The sequence below is a fragment of the Mytilus californianus genome, unplaced genomic scaffold (genome assembly GCF_021869535.1).
Source record: "Mytilus californianus isolate M0D057914Y unplaced genomic scaffold, xbMytCali1.0.p SCAF_1, whole genome shotgun sequence".
Classification (NCBI taxonomy): Eukaryota; Metazoa; Mollusca; class Bivalvia; order Mytilida; family Mytilidae; genus Mytilus; species Mytilus californianus.
In genome coordinates this window covers 139,208,559-139,230,357 of record NW_026262581.1, presented here as the reverse complement: position 1 = coordinate 139,230,357, position 21,799 = coordinate 139,208,559, and the positions used below count along the sequence as shown (strand labels likewise).

The window sequence follows — 21,799 nt, the reverse complement described above, 5'->3', positions numbered from 1 at the left end:
TGCAATCAGCTATATATAACACTCATGAGGCATATGACTACACTTTTGAATAGCAGTTTGCCAGTCATTATAAAAATCACCACAAAATATATTAATGATTGTCTTTTATTGAGAACATCTGTATAATTTTTATTTTATTGAGAACATCTGTATAATTTTTATTTTATTGAAAACATCTGTATAATTTATATTTTGGATATGTATCCTTTTTAGTTCATGGGCACTAATAATTGTCTAACTGTCAATACACACATATTTGTAGTCTTCTTTTCGTGTGAATCCAACTGTCACTCTAATTTAATTATTGTCAGTTTATTGTTTCAATTGTTCTATACTGTATGCCATAACCATTTAACGTAAATGTGTTTGGGCAAATAAATATATTGTCCATTGTCTATTGTCAATAATTTTGACACAGTGGGTATAATTGAAATGGGTCGAAAATACTTTATTTATATGGTTAAGATTTGTTTTTGGCCTGGGTAAGCAGCCTCCAATAATGATATTTCTTATTCCATTCAATCGCGCACTTTGAACAACATTTTTGTATTTGCTTTTGAACCTTACCTAACCTCTGTATCTTTACCCCCTTCAAAGGAGAACTACACACGTTCTGTGTGTTGGCGGTGCTCATTATTTACATTGAAAAGGGGTCCATTTCCCAAACGGCTGTGTTATAAACAGATAAACAAAATATTCAAAATAATAAGACAAGACTGCGGAATTTGTTCCGTCTTTTGGTTTGAATTTTCTGTTAGGTGTCGAAAGAAAACGAAAGTACTATCTACTAGATAATAATCTAGCACATTTTGCTAAGTTTGTTTAAAGGAAAGTTGAGTAATTTTGTATGTATTAAGTGGTTTATATCACAAAGTCTATGGATTATAAGATAAAGTAATCAAGGTATGTAGTTTTGATACTCAATTTTGAGATCCATTATTGTTGACATTTTTATCAAGGAAGTTTAATTTTGTGGCCATGATACAAAAATAGATATTTATGATATCTTGTATGAAAATAGAGCTATTGTGGCTAAATTTGCTTTCTTTCTTTGAAACTTTCATCTATTGGAAATATTTTTTTTGTAGTCTTTTCAATTTTTTGCGTTCTTTTTCTTTAGGGGTGCAATGGGATTGTTATTGATAAATTTTATTATTTAAAGAAAATCCTCTCTGAAAGTACATTCCTGCCAACTTTTGAAAATCCCCATGGTAGTTTTAGAGTGTGACAATAATTTCAAAGGTTACAATTTTTTTGCAACATTTTTTATCGTTTTTGTGTGGGCTGTTTTGATCTGTTTTGTACTCTAGAAAAAGTGTCATATGTTTTTTACATCAGGAACATATATATTGACTTATATATAGATATACTGTTCCCAGGGTACAATTTTTGTTCACTAATGATGAGATAATAGATCATAATAAGCCCTTTTCTTCTTTTTATTGGCATGATTTTTGTACTTATATTATTGTGGAGAAAAGATAGACACAATGGTACATGTGGCTAGATTTTCATGTGTGGTAATAATGACTGTTGACTTTTCCAATTAATAAATATGGACAAAGAAGGACATTAAATATAAATCTGATTCCTTGTGAAAAATAAAAGACCGAACTTTAAATGATTTGATGATTTAATAACAAGAATGACAACACTGCAGCCTGATTAAAACCAGCCCCCACTATCCACTTTATTCAATGTACAGTATAAACATTTTCTAAGTGTCCTATTCACATAAATATTTGCATATTTATCAGTCTCAATCCTTAATGGATGAGTGCTTATTCTAATCTTACAGATTGATCGCCATAATCTAAAACAAATGTAAAATCTTTTAGATCCAAATATTTTCCAAAACAAAATAGAGTTTTAAAGGAAAAATTAGTATTAAGTTTGCCTAAATGATCTGATTGTAATACAATGTAATATTTTATTTCTATTTTCCTTCCAGAAATGGAGATACTTTTTATATAGCTTATCTTTGATAAATTTTGTGAAAGAGTAGATACTGGTTTGTAAGTTACATGTTTGATGCCCAGCTTTTTTAAAATACAATCTATGCTTGAGAACCATGTATTCACTTTATTATTGTGAAGTTCTTTTAATACTACATATATATGCATCATATAAATAATAACATGATCTCAGAATTATCTAGTTGATGATAATATTTTAACATTGCTAATAGAATATAAAAATACATTGGGTATCTCCCTAGTTCAGAAGTAATAGCAAGATTGCTGGATTTTCTTTTTACACCTAATACATATCTCATAAATTTGTTATGTGATTTTTCAGATGTATGGTTTGAAAACACTTTTTCTAAAATATATATTAATCATTTTTCTTACATGCAGCTGAGTTAACTGAAAACATACCCCAAACTTCACATCCATAGGTTAAAATTGGCTTTACAGTATGGTCATATAAATGAAGTAAAGCTGAAATACTAGGGTTTGAATATGACATACATTGTTGTAATTTAAAACATGCTTTCATAGACTTCTTGTACAATTCATCTTTACATTGAAAAAATTTCCCACTGGGTATACCGTATAAATGTGATGCCCAATTATTTATAAATATACATTGTATGTACAACCAATTGCTTTCTCACCTAGGTAGAAAGGGAGATTAAAATGTCTCCTTGCTTTATTAAAAATCATAACTGTTGTCTTGTTCTAATTTACATTTAAACACCATTTAGAACAGTAATTATTAAGCATAGTTAACCTCTCTTGAGGGGGGGGCAGGACCTTTTTCGGGACCTCGGGATCAGCCATTTTTTAATTCGGGAAATCGGGACGCCTACAATTTAACTCAGGGATTTTGGTAAAAATTGTGAACGAGATTCAGGATTTTTATATTTTAAGCTCTGGAAATCAGGATTTTTGCTTGTCGGGATGACAATTTTTCCTTAAATTCTTCAAAAAAATATCACAGAATCCTACTGTATCGTGTACTTGGCTGGGGGACTATGGTAAGAACCAAGTAACGAGAGTCATCATCTTCAAACTTAGAACACATGTTCATTGTGATAACAAGATTTTATAGTTCACTGAACATTGAAAAATAAAAGTTCAAACAGGACATGGTGTCTATAGATACACATTCTTGAGAATATTTATTAAATATAATTGCATAACAATTTAACAGAATGTTTTTCTCCAATTTAAAAATTTGGTGTCTGTACCAGCTTTGTTGTTATTGAATTTAGATTTTCATTTCAAAAAGAATTCTCACCTTTTTTTACAGAATTTGCTGCTTTAAAATGACAGTTCCTTGCTATTGAATGATCAGTCTCTGTATAGTACACTGAGTTGATATATAATAGGACATAATACAGTTAACATGTTGAAAATGAATCAGGATCATGACCAATATTTGGTGATCACTGTGTTCACAATGGACAATGCATTTGTTTTTATTGACTAAGAAACCATATCTATGCACTGAAGCACAGTTCTTCTATATAATAAGCAAACTTTATGAAAACCATAATGTGTTGCGGTTACATCATAAGAAGTACAACAGCATGTCAGCATCAAAACTGTTGTCATCACCTAAGATTCAAATATGTGGACGAAACAGCTATGAAAATTGTATTAAGGAAATACAGTTGAAACTTTGTTTAAAAGGTCAATCTGATTACAGAAAATATTTTTGACTGGTCGCCAAACAACAAACTAATCAATCTATACAAAAGAAAACAGTTTAACTAGAAACTTAATTACAAGAGCATAACATCATGGCATCTAGACTCTCACAAGAAGAAGAAAACTATGTCAGGATGAGCTTGCTACTAACAGGAATATCCCCTCGTGCAGCACGAGCTTTGTTTGATTATGAATTTGCTCCATCATGCTTGGATGCCTCACTGAAGAAAGAATATAACAAACTTATAGACCTTCAAAAGAAGAGAATAATAAACCAAGCCCAGTGGAAACTCCTGACTCCCAGGTCACCAGGTAAGTTTAGATTTCTCGGTAAATGTGTATTTTAGTCACAGTGGAACTTACTGTTCCAAAGTTTTCGTTGTAAGCATATGACACATTATTTGTCAGTCACAACGGAAACTTCTCTTCTTCATATTTCCTTGTTATTGTAGTGACATGATACATGTCAGCCACAGTAAAACCCATTTTCCCAAAATTGCGAGGGAAGTATAGAGAGACCGGTTATTTGTTGGACCTAGTAAAACCTATTGTACCCAAGAGTTCCTTGTCGGTTTAGAGGGGCAATTTAGATGCCATTCACAGGGTAACTTGCTGTTCTCTAGATTTCCTTGTAAGTATAGAGAGATTTGTTATATGTAAGATACAGTTGAATTTCCTGTTTCCTAGATTTCCGGGTAAGTATAGTGAACTACTATACTGTATTAAGCCGGCATTAGTTTACTGATGTGGAATCTCGTAAATACATTAAGATGGAACAAATCAATTGCAAGGACACAATCAAAACCTTAGGGAATCGCATGAACTCGAAAAGGATCGAAACCGGGTGCTTCAACATAATAAACTTCTCTTTGTATGCATGGATTATTCGAGATGCAAATCCATTTTCAGTCATAACATGGTCAAAATGTCACAATCGGGAATAGGATACAAACGACTTCACTTGTATCTAAAGTTGTAAGACCGATAAAACATGTCGCTAGTGACTTCAGACAACGATACAGTTTTGGTGAGTATACAGGGACATGCTATAGGCCAGTCTCAGTGGAATCTTCTGTTTCCTAGATTTCCTGGTGAGTATGAACAACATGATATATGACAGTATCAGCGGAATCTGCCGTTCTCCTGATTTTTTGGTTCAAGTATAGAGAGACATGTTATATATCAGTCTCCTCGTCATCTCCTGTTTCCTAGATTTCCTGGTGATACTGTATGCATGCTTAATGACAGTCTCAGTGGAATATCCTGTTATTTAGATTTCCTGGTGAGTATAGAAAGAATTAAATGCTAGTATATGTCAGTCGCCGAGGAATCTCCTGTTTCCTATATTTCCTAGTAATAAGGAAAACATGCTTCATATCAGTCAGGAGATTTTCCTGTTATCTAGATTTGCTGGTCAGTATAAAGAGACATGCTAAAGGCCAGTCTCAGTGGAATCTCTTGTTTTCTTGATTTCCTGTTCATTATAAAGAGAGATGCTATATTCAGTCTCAGTGTAATCTCATGTTCCCCATATTTCCCGGTAAGCAGATAAGTATAAAAGAAGATGCTATATGTCAGTCTCAGTGTAATCTCCTGTTCCCTATATTTCCCTGTAAGTATCAAAGGAGATGCTATATTTCAGTCTCTGTAATCTCCTGTTCCCTTATTTCCCGGTAAATATCAAAGGAGATGCTATATTTCAGTCTCTGTCATCTCCTGTTCCCCATATTTCCCAGGAAGTATAAAATGAGATGCTATATGTCAGTCTCGGTGTAACCACCTGTTCCCAATATTTCCCGGACAGTATAAAAGGAGATGCTAAATGTCAGTCTCAATGTAATCTCCTGTTCCCCATATTTCCCGGTAAGTATAAAAGGAAATGCTATATGTCAGTCTCGGTGTAATCTCCTGTTCCCCATATTTCCCGGTAAGTATAAAAAGAGATGCTATATGTCAGTCTCAGTGTAATCTCCTGTTCCCCATATTTCCCGGTAAGTATAAAAAGAGATGCTATATGCCAGTCTCAGTGTAATCTCCTGTTCCCCATTTTTCCCGGTAAGTATAAAAAGAGATGCTATATGACAGTCTCAGTGTAATCTTCTGTTCCCCATTTTCCCGGTAAGTATAAAAGGAGAGAGATGCCATATGTCAGTCTCAGTGGAATTTCCTGTTCCCCATATTTCCTGGTAAGTATAAGAGGATATGATATATGTCAGTCTCAGTATAATCTCCTGTTCCCCATATTTCCCGGTAAGTATAAAAAGAGATGCTATATGTCAGTATCAGTGGAATTTCCTGTTCCCCATCCCATATTTCCTGGTAAGTATAAGAGGATATGATATATGTCAGTCTCAGTGGAATTTCCTGTTCCCCTGATTTCCTGGTAAGTATAAGAGGATATGATATATATATGTCAGTCAAAGTGGAATCCCCTGTTTTCTAGCTTTCCTGGTTAGAAGTGAGAGATTTGTCATATATGAGCCACTCTCCTTATTCATCTGGTCAGCTAGAAGTGTCCAAGTGGTCTTTGACATCTACCTTTGCATGAGCACTTTTTAAGTGCTATAAATTTTAAGTACTGAAAACATACATAGTTAATGGAGTATTTAATCAGTACTTCAAAATTGTTGTACTATTTAAGTACCTTTATTTCACAGTACTTGATTTGTACCTCAAGTTGTAAGTTACAGTTGAATTCTATTAATGTGTGGTACATTTTAGACACAAATAAGAATTTTGTACCAGTCCAGTGCTAATATATTATAATTATACTTTCAGTAAAATTATATTAAAGAAGTACTGTATATTTATATGAGTTCGAATCCCGGAGAGGGAAGAACAAACATTTGCTTCCGCAAATTTGCAGATTTAACATTGTTGTGCTGATATTTAGAGTAATTATATATTATATATATATAAAACATAGGTTCAAAACTGGTGCTTCAAAGATGTAAAATCTAAATTGAACACGACTTGTATTTCATGTTTCATAGCATTGAAAAAAGAAAAGAAAAAAAAACAATTATCAAAAGACAACTTCTTCGTCTTCTGGAAAGGCAAATCAAAAGATTAAGGTATCTAAGTGAATCAACTTTTGAACAGTAAATAACTAATTCATCAAAATTGAACTTGAGCTTTATTTTATGTTCCATTATTTTATGTTCCATGATATAGTGTTCAAATTTCAAAAGATGTTGGTATGTGGTACTCTAAATGTCACACGGAAACATACACAATAACAATGATTTAAAGGTAAGGGACATAACTCATGGTTAATGTTGGTCAGTATTTTGTGGTCCATGACAGGGTGTACAAGATTTTTCAAGAGGTATTTTCATGATCATCAGCAAGCCGAAGAAAAAGTTTTAAAAAATCATCAAAAATACTAGGTTTATAATTGTGTACGCCAGACTCGCGTTTCGTCTACAAAAGACTCATCAGTGATGTTCGAAAGGACAACCAAGTACGAAATTGAAAAGCATTCGAGCAATTCAAAGTTTTTATAAATTGACCATATCAATAATATATCGTGTCAACACAGAAGTGCTGACCACTGGGCTAGTGATACCCTCGGTAGATGTGGTATGATTGCAAAAAAAAGCAACTATCTAATAACGAGAATTAAACCATTCCCGTGACGTCAGCCTATTCAATTCCGACTCCCCAAATCATTTTCAATTGTTACCTTTGTGTGCCTAATTTCATTAAGTTTGAATTGGCTAATTTACTGAATTCTGTTTACTAATGGAATTAATTTAAAACTTTCTTTTAACTTTTGTAAATGTTATATGCCTTCACATGGATTCGAACCCCTCCTTGAAATCTGTTATGTGTGCCAGCCATCGACACATCGACAAAATCCCGGCTACCAATGGGTTGCAACTTAGATGTCTATATTATGTATATAAATGAACATATGATACACATCGGTACAACGGACACACAGGGTTTGTACCTTTATATATACATAATAGACAATCGTATAGTATAAGTTGGTAGCTGCGAGGTTAAGATCCATGAGTTATAGAGACAAGTTAGAAGTAGAGACTTGTCGGTTTAAATTCGAATCTCTTTGATGTTCCTATTCTTTAGTTTTTCCGTTTTTCTTATTTTGTATGTTATTTTGGATATTTTTGTAACAATTGCGGGTTTCCCCGTTTATTTTTGGATTATTATTGGCGAATTCACGTATTTGAAAGAAAAAATGACTACATTCAATTTATCCCTTTTTGTTTTATAAATATAGTATGATTTCATCTGTTTTACTACATATCTTTACAAATGTTTATTCGCAAATACCTATACGAGTAAACTGTGATGTGCCTAGAATTAGGTTTCTTGCTAGAAATTTCTGTAACAGACTTATTATATATACCTAAAAATAAGTTCGAATATGTCTTACTTTGTAAATTACGGATAATAATCAGATGCATAATAATTTAAAGACAGACGTGTTATGTTAAACTTGTATTTCCCTAACCAATTAATTGTGAACTTTGATTTATTAATACATCGTTGAACATGATAACAGGGTTATTTATACTCAATTACAATACCTTCTAATTAAGAAAAGGCTTTAATTTTGAAAAGACATCATCACAATAGTTTAACAATAATAACATTTAAGTTATAGATACAATGGATAAGCGTTGATTCATGAAAAACAAACCAGTCTCCCTCCGGGCTCGTGGTTTCTTTTTCAAGAACCAACTCTTATGCATTGTATCTATGATACGTAACAATTACAGGTCACTGTAAGACCGTCAACAATGAGCAAAAACAATACCGCATAGTCAGCTATATTAGACCTTGACATAACAAAGTGTGATAAATTTCCAACGAAAAAGCAACAGCCAGCTGATGTATGACAAAACAATTAAAGAAAAAAATCACACAACTAGTTTTAAAGGTAAATATCGGATATAACTCTTGAACGGTCATAATCAAACTTGATCAGTATTTTATACTCTATGACATTGTGTTGAATTACAATACATTTTGTCAATTGGTACTGTATTTATCAACCTTAGATTAAACGTGTGACGAACAGACGAACATTTGAATATAAGTCGTATAATATGGAAAGCCAACGGGGTCAAAATTCTTACTTCGTAAATTGTCAATTTGTAATTTGTATCTTTGTAATTTCAAAATTCTTTCTTCGTAAATTGTCAATTTGTAACTTGTATCTTTGTAATTTGAAAATTCGTAATACGTAAATTGTCAATTTGTAACTTGTATCTTTGTAATTTGAAAATTCGTAATACGTAAATTGTCAATTTGTAACTTGTAACTGTGTGATTTCAAAAATCTTTTTTGGTAAATTGTCAATTTGTATATTGATGTTTTGTAACTTGTCGATTCGTTAAATGTCGATTCGTAAATTGTCAATTTGTATATTGATGTTTTGTAACTTGTCGATTCGTTAAATGTCGATTTTTAAATTGTCAATTTGTATATTGATGTTGTGTAACTTGTCGATTCGTTAAATGTAGATTTGTAAATTGTCAATTTGTATATTGATGTTTTGTAACTTGTCGATTCGTTAAATGTCGATTTGTAAATTGTCATTGTTGTATTATGCTAACGATCATTATGATGACAAATGGCGCTCGGTTTCCTCTTCGGTGTATAAGCCTCCTGTAAGTAGGAGCACTTCCATTACCGACCGTACAAGGGCTGTATAGCCAGTCAAGGTCGTTAAAAACTTCCATTTGTTTGTTTGTCACTTCCATGTGGAGTATATACCTAAGTAATTTCATAAATCAATTATGTACAGCATATACAAATAAAAGAAAATAAAAAGATAAATACATTGTTCGGTTTATATGGCATATATACCAGGGACTCGGTTTTATATAGAGATGACCTCGAATAAACATGTATGTCTACCGTACTGGTCACCACACCTGGGAGGGGTTTGTCACTTCCTGTATTTAGGTATATACTGACGTGTCGCTGGAATGGGCCCCCTTATCAACTTCGCAAATATATTACTGTCACTTAGCAGGAAATTTCTTCTTAATATTTGACCGGGTCAAAATAAGACTAAATACATGAAATATAAGACTGAGCTGGAAAATTCATACTTATATTGTTCTGGCCTGCAAATTTTGAACTAAATGTATGATGGGAGAAATGGGTTATCACCTATTATTCCTTAATATTATAATCTTAAGATATTGGAAAAGAATGTAATTTATATCTAATGATTTTTTAATACAAGAAGCACTGAAATGGATGAAAAATCTTTATTTATTTGGCTCTTGAGTAATGAAGATAAAAAAAATTTATATCATGTACTTTGCAAAACAAATTGAATGAAGTATTATTATAAATGAGTCACTTATTTAATGTATACTATATATTAACACTGTATTGGATATGCAATATTTTGTAATAAAATCTAAAGGAACTAGAAAACTTATCGAGGACCTAAAATGGACTACCCATATTTCAATCGTAGCCAAGAATGCAAACCCAACCGTGACTAGGATTCCTGATAAGGAATTTGAGATATTGCCCACCAGATTGCAAGAAAACCGCATATATTTCACTGGTCAGTAATGGAGTATGAAGCAATAGTATATGGGACCCCTACACATCTACGAACATCAACAAGCTTGAAAGAATACAGCGACAAGCTGCGAGATTTATAACGAAGAAGCTACAAATCCAGAGAAGATGGTTCCGTCTCAAACACTCTCACCAAAGGCAAACAGACAAAACACTTAAGCCAGAAGCTAATAGTTCTGTACGAGGTGGGTGAGGGGCTGGTTCTTGCTATGGAACCTGACAAATTTAAAAAAAAAGCTCGTCCAAAGAGAACAATTGCTGCCAAGGGATTTGACAATTATCAGTCAATAAATATTGTGGAAAAACAGATCAAGACAACACAAAGTGTTTTGAGATTTCAACGATCAAAATACCACATTCCAACTCATTTTTCGTAAAAACAGTAATCAAGTGGAACCTCCTTGAAGACACTGTAGTGCGCACACCGCTTCAGACACTTCTCTCGTGCACCGTCATTAAATCGACAGCGCTCTCTCTACCATTGTATTAAAGCCAGAATGGGTATCCACAACGTATTACACAGATAGCGATACAGATCTAGAATGATCATGGTACTGGATCAACATATACTAGGATCTGTCTCTTCTGAATATTATGTCAATGACCATGATAGTAAAACTATGAAACAGTTTCTTTTTTATTACACACCTATACCCACTTTTTACCAAAGTGACACCCTACCGCTTTGACTTGTCAGATAGAAGATCTCGCAATTTGCATGACAGAAGCAATTATCTCCAATCTGCTTACCTTAATTTCATTTCCCCATGAAAATCTTTGAACAAGATTTGGGGTTTGGCTGGGGGTTGCGGGGGAGGGCTGCCATGGAATATTTTGAAGAGTAAAATGGTGGCAAAATGTGAGAAGGGGTAGCCTGGGATCCTAGCTCACTGCGGTTCGACAGAAGAGCCAGGCGGAATACAACAACATGGTTTCGTCAATTGGATATAAGAATGATTCATAAAATTATTTTAAATTTCATATGAAATGCAAATTTCGAAATATTTAGCTTATATAATACAAACGTTATTGATTAACATCGTGAATCAACTGTTAATTAACGATCCGATCGACAGCAGTGGATAATGAGGGAATCGGGAACATTTTGTCCTTTTTTGTTTTGTAAATTTTTATAGATCGAAAAAATCAGGTAGTAGCAATTCTTAGCTTCTTGACCAGAAAAATTTAGTAGGCATGTACAAATGATATATATATATAATATGTCAGCCCTTCCCCCTGAGGCCTCAGTCTGAACAAAATTGTTCCGATAATAGCATTTAAGGATTACTAGAAACCGTTTATTACCTTGATTTTCACGTACTGATGTAGCCTGTTATAGCCGACTATATGGATTGGGTTTTTCTCATTGTTGAAGGCCTTACGTTGCCTATAATTGCTTACATCGATTTTATTTGAACTTTGGTGGATAGTTGTCTCATTGACAATCATACTGTTTATTACCACATCTCCTTATATCTATTTACCCGAATAGTCGCTATATTCCGCTAATCTACGACTACTTCATTAACCTCGCAAGTAGGAGAGATCGGGTTTCTGTATACATGCCATCTAAAAATAAAAATGTCATTATTCCATTTGTGTTCTTTTAGATGCCTTTGCTGTACATATATAATTGATTTAAATTACTTAGGTATATACTCCATATGGAGGTGCTCCTACTTACAGAAGGCTGATTCACCGAAGAAGAAACCGAGCGCCATCTGTCGTCATAATGATCTTTAGCATAATACAACAATGACAATTTACAAATCGACATTTAACGAATCGACAAGTTACAAAAAATCAATATACAAATTGACAATTTACAAATCTACATTTAACGAATCGACAAGTTACAAAACATCAATATACAAATTGACAATTTACAAATCGACATTTAACGAATCGACAAGTTACAAAACATCAATATACAAATTGACAATTTACGAATCGACAAGTTACAAAACATCAATATACAAATTGACAAATCACAGAGTTACAAGTTACAAATTGACAAGTTACGAAGTAAGAATTTTGACCCCGTTGGCTTTCCATAGTATAATAAGGAAATGTGGTATGATTGCTAATGGGACAAATACCATGACATGTCTTGCAAGCAACACTCCATCATTAGCCATGATAGTGAATAGACATTATATCATGATTAAGTGCAGAATGAAAAAGGGAGATGTGGAAAAATGAATACCAATTAGACATCAACCCAAGCACACACATAATATACAACATAGAGGTCAACCAACATCAGTCTTATTGCAATGTAAATATCTTGTTCATTATTATAACCTTCAATCTTTATAAATGAATATGCTTATATTTTATTTTAGATGTTCCTGATTCTAAAACATTTGATGTTACTCTTATGATAACATTACTTAGAAACTTGACAAACATAACCCCTCCTCATTTTGGATATGACCAGTTGCCTGCAGCTACCGAAACTACACCTAGTTCAGATTTGGCCAGGATAAAACATTACAGAAACTACCTTGCCCACCTTGATGAGGCGAAAATGGATAATACTGAGTTTACCACAGCATGGAATGCTATCACTGGTGTAAGTAAAATGGATAATACTGAGTTCACCACAGCATGGAATGCTATCACTGGTGTAAGTAAAATGGATAATACTGAGTTTACCACAGCATGGAATGCTATCACTGGTGTAAGTAAAATGGATAATACTGAGTTCACCACAGCATGGAATGCTATCACTGGTGTAAGTAAAATGGATAATACTGAGTTTACCACAGCATGGAATGCTATCACTGGTGTAAGTAAAATGGATAATACTGAGTTCACCACAGCATGGAATGCTATCACTGGTGTAAGTAAAATAGATAATACTGAGTTCACCACAGCATGGAATGCTATCACTGGTGTAAGTAAAATGGATAATACTGAGTTCACCACAGCATGGAATGCTATCACTGGTGTAAGTAAAATGGATAATACTGAGTTTACCACAGCATGGAATGCTATCACTGGTGTAAGTAAAATAGATAATACTGAGTTCACCACAGCATGGAATGCTATCACTGGTGTAAGTAAAATGGATAATACTGAGTTCACCACAGCATGGAATGCTATCACTGGTGTAAGTAAAATGGATAATACTGAATTTACCACAGTCTGGCATGCTATCACTGGTGTAAGTAAAATGGATAATACTGAGTTCACCACAGCATTGGATGCTATCACTGGTGTAAGTAAAATGGATAATACTGAGTTCACCACAGCATGGAATGCTATCACTGGTGTAAGTAAAATGGATAATACTGAATTTACCATAGTCTGGAATGCTATCACTGGTGTAAGTAAAATGGATAATACTGAGTTTACCACAGTCTGGAATGCTATCACTGGTGTAAGTAAAATGGATAATACTGAGTTCACCACAGCATTGGATGCAATTACTGGTGTAAGTAAAATGGATAATACTGAATTTACCACAGCATGGAATGCTATCACTGGTGTAAGTAAAATCGATAATACTGAGTTCACCACAGCATGGAATGCTATCACTGGTGTAAGTAAAATGGATAATACTGAGTTCACCACAGCATGGAATGCTATCACTGGTGTAAGTAAAACGGATAATACTGAGTTTACCACAGCATGGAATGCTATCACTGGTGTAAATTAAATAGATAATACTGAGTTTACCACAGCATTGGATGCTATCACTGGTGTAAGTAAAATGGATTATACTGAGTTTACCACAGCATGGAATGCTATCACTGGTGTAAGTAAAATAGATAATACTGAGTTTACCACAGCATTGGATGCTATCACTGGTGTAAGTAAAATGGATAATACTGAGTTCACCACAGCATGGAATGCTATCACTGGTGTAAGTAAAATGGATAATACTGAATTTACCACAGTCTGGAATGCTATCACTGGTGTAAGTAAAATGGATAATACTGAGTTTACCACAGCATGGAATGCTATCACTGGTGTAAGTAAAATGGATAATACTGAATTTACCAGTCTGGAATGCTATCACTGGTGTAAGTAAAATGGATGATACTGAGTTCACCACAGCGTGGAATGCTATCACTGGTGTAAGTAAAATGGATAATACTGAATTTACCACAGTCTGGAATGCTATCACTGGTGTAAGTAAAATGGATAATACTGAGTTTACCACAGCATGGAATGCTATCACTGGTGTAAGTAAAATGGATAATACTGAATTTACCACAGTCTGGAATGCTATCACTGGTGTAAGTAAAATGGATAATACTGAGTTCACCACAGCATGGAATGCTATCACTGGTGTAAGTAAAATAGATAATACTGAGTTTACTACAGCATTGGATGCTATCACTGGTGTAAGTAAAATGGATAATACTGAGTTTACCACAGCATGGAATGCTATCACTGGTGTAAGTAAAATAGATAATACTGAGTTCACCACAGCATGGAATGCTATCACTGGTGTAAGTAAAATAGATAATACTGAGTTTACCACAGCATAGAATGCTATCACTGGTGTAAGTAAAATAGATAATACTGAGTTTACCACAGCATGGAATGCTATCACTGGTGTAAGTAAAATAGATAATACTGAGTTTACCACAGCATGGAATGCTATCACTGGTGTAAGTAAAATGGATAATACTGAGTTTACCACAGCATGGAATGCTATCACTGGTGTAAGTAAAATGGATAATACTGAGTTTACCACAGCATGGAATGCTATCACTGGTGTAAGTAAAATAGATAATACTGAGTTTACCACAGCATGGAATGCTATCACTGGTGTAAGTAAAATAGATAATACTGAGTTTACCACAGCATGGAATGCTATCACTGGTGTAAGTAAAATAGATAATACTGAGTTTACCACAGCATGGAATGCTATCACTGGTGTAAGTAAAATGGATAATACTGAGTTCACCACAGCATTGGATGCAATTACTGGTGTAAGTAAAATGGATAATACTGAATTTACCACAGCATGGAATGCTATCACTGGTGTAAGTAAAATCGATAATACTGAGTTCACCACAGCATGGAATGCTAGTGTATCACTGGTGTAAGTAAAATGGATAATACTGAGTTCACCACAGCATGGAATGCTATCACTGGTGTAAGTAAAATAGATAATACTGAGTTTACCACAGAATGGAATGCTATCACTGGTGTAAGTAAAATAGATAATACTGAGTTTACCACAGCATGGAATGCTATCACTGGTGTAAGTAAAATGGATAATACTGAGTTTACCACAGCATGGAATGATATCACTGGTGTAAGTAAAATTGAATGGTACAATGTTGATCAGAACATTGGAAAATATAAAAGGTGAAGTTAAAATAGAATTATGCAATGTTCACCACACCATGGGGAAATACTACTGGTGTAGGTTATATAGTAACACAAAAAGTACTACGTTTAACACAACATGGGGCGATATTTCTGGTGTTCTTAGCAATTAGGGACATACATATATATATGAATAATATAGGGCAGTCTTACTGGTTTAAGCAATTTTATGTGATAGGATATTAATAAAATACACTATTGTCTAATGAGACAGTTACCCAACAACACAATGATCAAAATTCAACTAGAGATAAGCATACTGTCTTTATTAATAAACCGGCATCTATAGAATATGACAAGCTCGAAATTGACACGAGTCTAAGGTAGTTGTGGATACATTAAACAGAGTTTATTCAAGGTCTATCATCGACACACAATCCTCTAAAAAAACAAAAATCATTTAGATATGACATAAGCCTGTCACTGATGGGTTTTCTGACAGGACACGAACCGGAACGGTTAATATAATTTTTATCTCAACATTTCCTCATTTTTTAATCAGCCAAATCTGAACTTAAATAATGAATGGTTAAACATTACATGGATCAGCAAACTGAAGGCATACTCAGATTGAATATGTTCGAAAGCAGGCTTTTCATACTGGGCTAATCCACATGGGCAATGCTATTGAGATCCTCAAATTTTGTTCGATTGCGGTCTTATTGACATATTTTCTCGCATCCTTTATGAATATGTGAAACAGAGTGTGATAGAGGAAGTAATTGTTTAGTTTTTCGTACTGAAATTCTTTTTTTCTAACTTAAATAAAATTTCTTTTTATAGTTCGAAAGTTGTGATAATTGCTATAGAGAACTAAAAATGAGGTATTTCACTTCTTTTTCCTATATTATCTTGCAATAAATATAGCTTTGTATTCATAGTCAATTAATTTTTAAGCATTTTATCAAAAATAAATAGAAATTAGTCAAACTTTTTGGTATTTTTGTTCATTTGCTAATATGGAGCGATGCTGGAAATCTTCATTGCCTCAACTCAATGTTTTTGTATGTCAGCAATATCTATCTACAACAGTGTACACGAACATTGCATGTGTTTTGTATTTTCCTCCCTTGCATATACGTCAGAAGTAATCTATTTTAGACCTATTATGGAACAAAATTAAATATTTATTTGAAGGCACTGGGAGAAAAGGAATAAATGACTTGTTCGATACACCAAGGGTTGGCATACTCCTGGGATAGATGCTCCTAACCATATATGAAACAACTTTTTGGAACTTTTGATTTTTCAATGCTCTTCAACAATTTGGGCGCCGCTGATAAGTCAGATGTGAAGTACTTCACGTCTGGCTTAATAAATTATAAGCCTGGTATCTCATTGTTAATCTAATTTTTGAAGAAGACTGTTCTTTGAAACTTTCCAGGCTATCGGCAGATTAGGTGGACAACCAATGCAGCAGGAGTGTGATAACTTGAAGGTGAAGACACTGGATCAGACTAATGAGGAAATAATGCTGGACATCAAATATTCAAATGATGAAATAATGGAACTAAAAAGGGCAGTTGAGTTCTTGAATAAAGCCAATGAAGATATGAAAATAGACATGAACACGCTAGAAACTTCCCAGAAAGATACAGTGCCATGGAATATAAGGGGTAAATATTTGACAGCTATAGTGCAACCTCTACAAACCCTTCACAAAGAAAATGGACAAAAAACAATTTGAAAAGTGCAGCAAATAATTTAAACTTTCCTGAAAAATCTCCAAACTGTATACTCACTCAGTCTGATGACAAAACAATGAGACATGAAAGCTTATCTTACACCTCATTTGCTCTTCAGAATAATACCATATCAAAGATGGCATCTACTCTTAAAACTGTCAGGAATAGGACATAATTGGACAGGTCTTAATTGGTATGAGTATCTAAAGATCTAAGACCGCAAAAACCATGTCGCTGTATATGAGCGTAAACGATCCAATCATAATTAAAAGAGACTTCATCAGCCTCCCTTTAATCTTGAATATCTTTTTAACTCTTCTCAAAAACTGTGAAATCCTGATCATGCGTTGTGTAAAGTTAAATTTCATCACATCAGATTGTTTTAATATTGCCTCTCCTGTGAAAGTAGGACTTAACTTTATTGTGCTGTTAACGGCCCCCTCAGTCATGGTCTATTGAATATTTCTTTTAGTTTGAGTTTAGGAGAAACCAGGGGCGGATGCAGGATTTTTAGGTTGTGCGAGTGGGCGCAGACTTAAATTTTCGCCTAACGGAGTGGGGAATATTGTCGAAATATTCTTTATTAAGCTGAGGACAACCCATGCTTTGCAAATTTTAGGGGGGGGGGGGGGGGCGCACACCCGCCACTCCCCCGCCTGAATCCGCCCCTGGAAACAATTTATAGCAAGTCATGAGTATTTTGTTTATAGTAATAGTCGTGTTGCTCATATACGTAATGTAACTAAAAGCCTAATGATAAGTCACATTCGGGGAAAAGAGGACGGGATTGTGGTTACAACATTTGGAACTTATCCGTCATCCTCTGTGATACAGATATTCCATAACGGTCAACCAACTCGTGATGGTGTCCGTAAAATTATCGAAGAAATGATTTCAACTTCCAACTTGGAAATCTTTGTTCAAAAGCTTCCTTGTAAGCAGAGACCCTCAATCAAGAAAATCATGATAGGAAATGCAAGCTCGTGCATTTCGTATCGATGCGGACATATATACTGCATATGCAGGCACTGCTGGAAAGTTGCTACATAGAAATGAAAAGTTCGCAAAACAATTAGGAAGATAAAATTATCTCTTTTGTCGCAAAGTTTTGTTCTCAAACGACCCTCATTTTCAATTCCTAGATATAAGTCAAGATATGTGGCAAACTTAAATGTATCTGTTGTATCCTTTATTTCAAGTTCGATTGGATAGATGCGGTCAACATAGTCACAAAACTTTAATTTATTTATTGAGAGGATTTCCATCTATAAAAAGGAACGTGAAGTTGCAGGATAGTGCTTTCTTCTTTTTTCCTAAGGACTCCTCTATGAATTTCAGCCTCATATGATTAAATGAAAAAGTCAGCAAGAAGAGGAGCACAGTTGGTTCCCGTGGGAATTCCGATTGTTCGTTGAAACATAACAAATATGTTGTCAATCAAGAAATCAAGTATCTTGATAATGTCAGTTTCAGAGAACTTTTTTGTTTGGATCACAGTGATTTTTTACATAGTTCGATTTATCCCTCCCTAAGACGAGATAGTTTTATCTACGTTGGTCATTCGTTTTTTATGAAATAAAGCAGGACCAATTCTTTCAATTTGTCTTTTAGTTTGGAATGGGGAATACTTGTGTAAAGGGTAGAAAAGTCAAATGTTTTAATACTATTACAAGAGGAAAGAGACTTAGATTGTATATACTCTTTACAGATCTTTGGAAGTTTAAAGTATCCGCTTCTGATTTTTGCCGTCCCTTTAGTAGGTATTTTCACAATAACTTTGAAGCCCGGCTTTGATTACTGATGAAATTGATGTTAATAAATAAGAAAGGTTAAACATAATGATATAACTACACATTTTGTTGAAACTTAATACATGAAGGTAAGGTTTTCTTTTTAAATTATTATAAAGTAGACAAAATTTTTTGTGCTGAAAATTGTATGGAATGCAAAATGATCTTCTCAAAGTTACTAATAAATATACAATCATTTAAATTGCAAAACAAAACATTAGTAATAGCTATTTTATCATTTATATTTCAGAACAAATCAATCAGTTCCTAGTTGAGTGTCAGGACAATGACAAGATGTTTATAACAACCAGAGCTGCCAATCATGTACTGAAATGTATAAAGGAGGACAGTTGTGTAACTGTCACTGCTAGTTCTGGTGTAGGGAAGACGGCCATACTCCGACATGTGGCATTACAGATGGCCGCGGAAGGGTACGATGTACTTTTAGTGACAGATCCAGGTGACATTGTCAAGTTTTATAATCCAAAACAGAAAACATTGTTTGTTATTGATGATTTATGCGGAAACTATTCTTTAAACCAGACAGACATTAAAGTTTGGGAACCAGTCATGGAGCGACTAAAATTGATCCTTTCAAATAAACTTTCTAAAGTAATTGTAGCATGTCGATTACAAGTGTATCAGGATAACAAATTCGATTCTTTATCAGTTTTGAAATCATGTGTATGTAACCTTTTATCAGAAAGCATGTGCTTGTCAAAAGCAGAAAAACAATCAATAGCTGAGTTATATCTGAAAACAAAAGCTCTTGAAATTGCCGATTCTTGTGATTTGTATGATTGCTTTCCACTTTTATGTAACTTGTATCATGAAAATCCTGCACTAGATATAAAGGAATTTTTCAAGAGACCATTTTCAGTTTATGAAGCAGAGATTGACGAGCTACATAAAAAAGGATTTTACAGCAAATACTGTGCTTTGGCTTTATGTGTCATATTTAACAACAATTTGGAGGAAGAAATATTAACCGAGGATGTGAATGAAGAAACAAGAACCATCATTGAGAACACATGTGAGGCATGTAGACTGGACAGAGGGACATCAAGGCTAACTTTACAGAATGAACTGAACTCACTTATACATACATTCCTGAGAAAAGAACAAAACATATACAAAATTATTCATGATAAGATATTTGACTCTATTGTGTACTACTTTGGACAGAAAATAATTCAATGCTTGATAAAGAATGCACATAGCAGTTTAATCAAGGAAAGATTTTTACTAGAGAAACAAGACACTTTGGATAAATGTTTAGCAGTTGTACCTACCAGGTATCATGAATTGTACATGCATAGAATAATTGAGGACTGGTCAAAGGGTAGAGTCAATGATGTGTTTAGTAACATCAATATGAAGGTAACTCAGTTCATACAAAAGTTTGTCTGTCACTTAGAAAAGCTGGACGTATCCTACCAGATACGATTAGCACACACCATTGACATTGAAAGCAAAAATACTGTACTGATGCTAGTTTGTAACTTGATTAATATTCCTATCATCAACTGGTGCTTAAAGCATGGTGTTGATGTTGATAAGTGTAGCGGTGATGGTTGGTCACCCTTTTTGTTGGCTTGTATTGACGGACATATTGAAATAGTAAAGATATTGTTAGACAAAGGAGCAGATTATGATAAATGTGACCAAGATGGTTGGTCACCTGTAATGCATGCTTGTAGTGAGGGACATACAGAAATAGTGAAGATGTTGTTAGACAAAGGAGTAGATTATAATAAATGTAACAATGATGGCCAGTCAGCCGTAAAAATTGCTGTAAGCAAATCTCATAGTGATATAGTTAGTATGATAATGAACATTCAAAGAGTGTAATTAAAAATAAATGAGTTATAAGTAATAATATGTTATGCTTTGAATATAACAGAACCAATCTCAGTAATTATATATGCCATGTATGCCTTTGTGATCGGTATCTTCCAAAAACAAGGTAGAAAAGAAAAAAAGGTCACGTCGTAGTATGATTATATCACTGTATTAAGTTTTAAAGCGACAGGATAGACTACCGATATGATTTGCCCTAAACTATACCATGCATACGAGATGTCATAATATCTTACCTCCTATATATTTCTAGGAAGATCATTGGTTAAAAGCGACCATGTGGAGACCGTGTATATTTAATATGAGGTTAGTAGGCGTGGTTTATTTAAATACACGGTGTTGTTACGTCCCTTCATAAGAGATAAGGGACTTTCCCTTTTGAACTTTCCTTTAATGAAAACACATTAGTACAAAAGACAAAGTACTCAGTAGTCAAAAGAAAAAGGACAAACAATAGTTCATTCAACGTTTGTTTTAACGACAAATGGAACATATCTCCTTGGTCATTTGGGACACAGATCTTTAAAGTGGTAAAACAAATTATGATGGCGACATTTAAAGTTTGGAAGAGATGACTTCAACTAATTTTTCAAGATTAACTTCGTACGAACAGAGAAAGTTACATTGTATACTTATATCCGTGGACATCTGTGACACAGAAATGATTTAAACTACTCTTGTATTTGGTATTTGACTAGGAGAGGAAATTATATTGTATACGTATGTACATGGACATGTGTGACGCAGAGATGACTTCAACTTGTCTTGTTTAGGCATTGGACGAGGAGAGGAAAGTATATTATATACTTATATCCATGGACATATATGACACAGAGATGACTTTAACTTGTTTTTGTTTTGGACGAGGAGAGGAAGTTAT

At 33.9% G+C, this 21,799-nt stretch overlaps 1 protein-coding gene across 3 annotated transcripts; it reads left to right on the top strand.

Moving 5' to 3' along the window:
- The first annotated feature begins 752 nt into the window (after nt 1–752).
- LOC127736838 (uncharacterized) lies at nt 753–20,938 on the top strand. Of its 3 annotated transcripts, XM_052247428.1 has the most exons (5): nt 753–903; nt 3,256–3,968; nt 12,578–12,807; nt 16,969–17,200; nt 19,310–20,938. In XM_052247428.1, exons 2-5 carry the CDS (start codon nt 3,749–3,751, stop codon nt 20,908–20,910), a joined length of 2,283 nt encoding a protein of 760 aa, XP_052103388.1. In that variant the 5' UTR covers nt 753–903; nt 3,256–3,748; the 3' UTR covers nt 20,911–20,938. The 3 variants fall into 3 exon arrangements, with proteins under 3 accessions (XP_052103388.1, XP_052103393.1, XP_052103392.1); XM_052247433.1 differs by lacking the exons at nt 753–903; nt 3,256–3,968; nt 12,578–12,807 and adding an exon at nt 13,435–13,509; XM_052247432.1 differs by lacking the exons at nt 753–903; nt 3,256–3,968; nt 12,578–12,807 and adding an exon at nt 14,040–14,103.
- Nucleotides 20,939–21,799: the final 861 nt, after the last annotated feature.

Coding starts and splice junctions, on each gene's coding strand:
- LOC127736838 (XM_052247428.1), top strand. CDS start 3,749: ATGGCATCTAGACTCTCACAAGAAGAAGAAAACTATGTCAGGATGAGC. Junction 3,969..12,577: donor CCTGACTCCCAGGTCACCAG/GTAAGTTTAGAT, acceptor ATTTTATTTTAG/ATGTTCCTGATTCTAAAACA. Junction 12,808..16,968: donor CATGGAATGCTATCACTGGT/GTAAGTAAAATG, acceptor GAAACTTTCCAG/GCTATCGGCAGATTAGGTGG.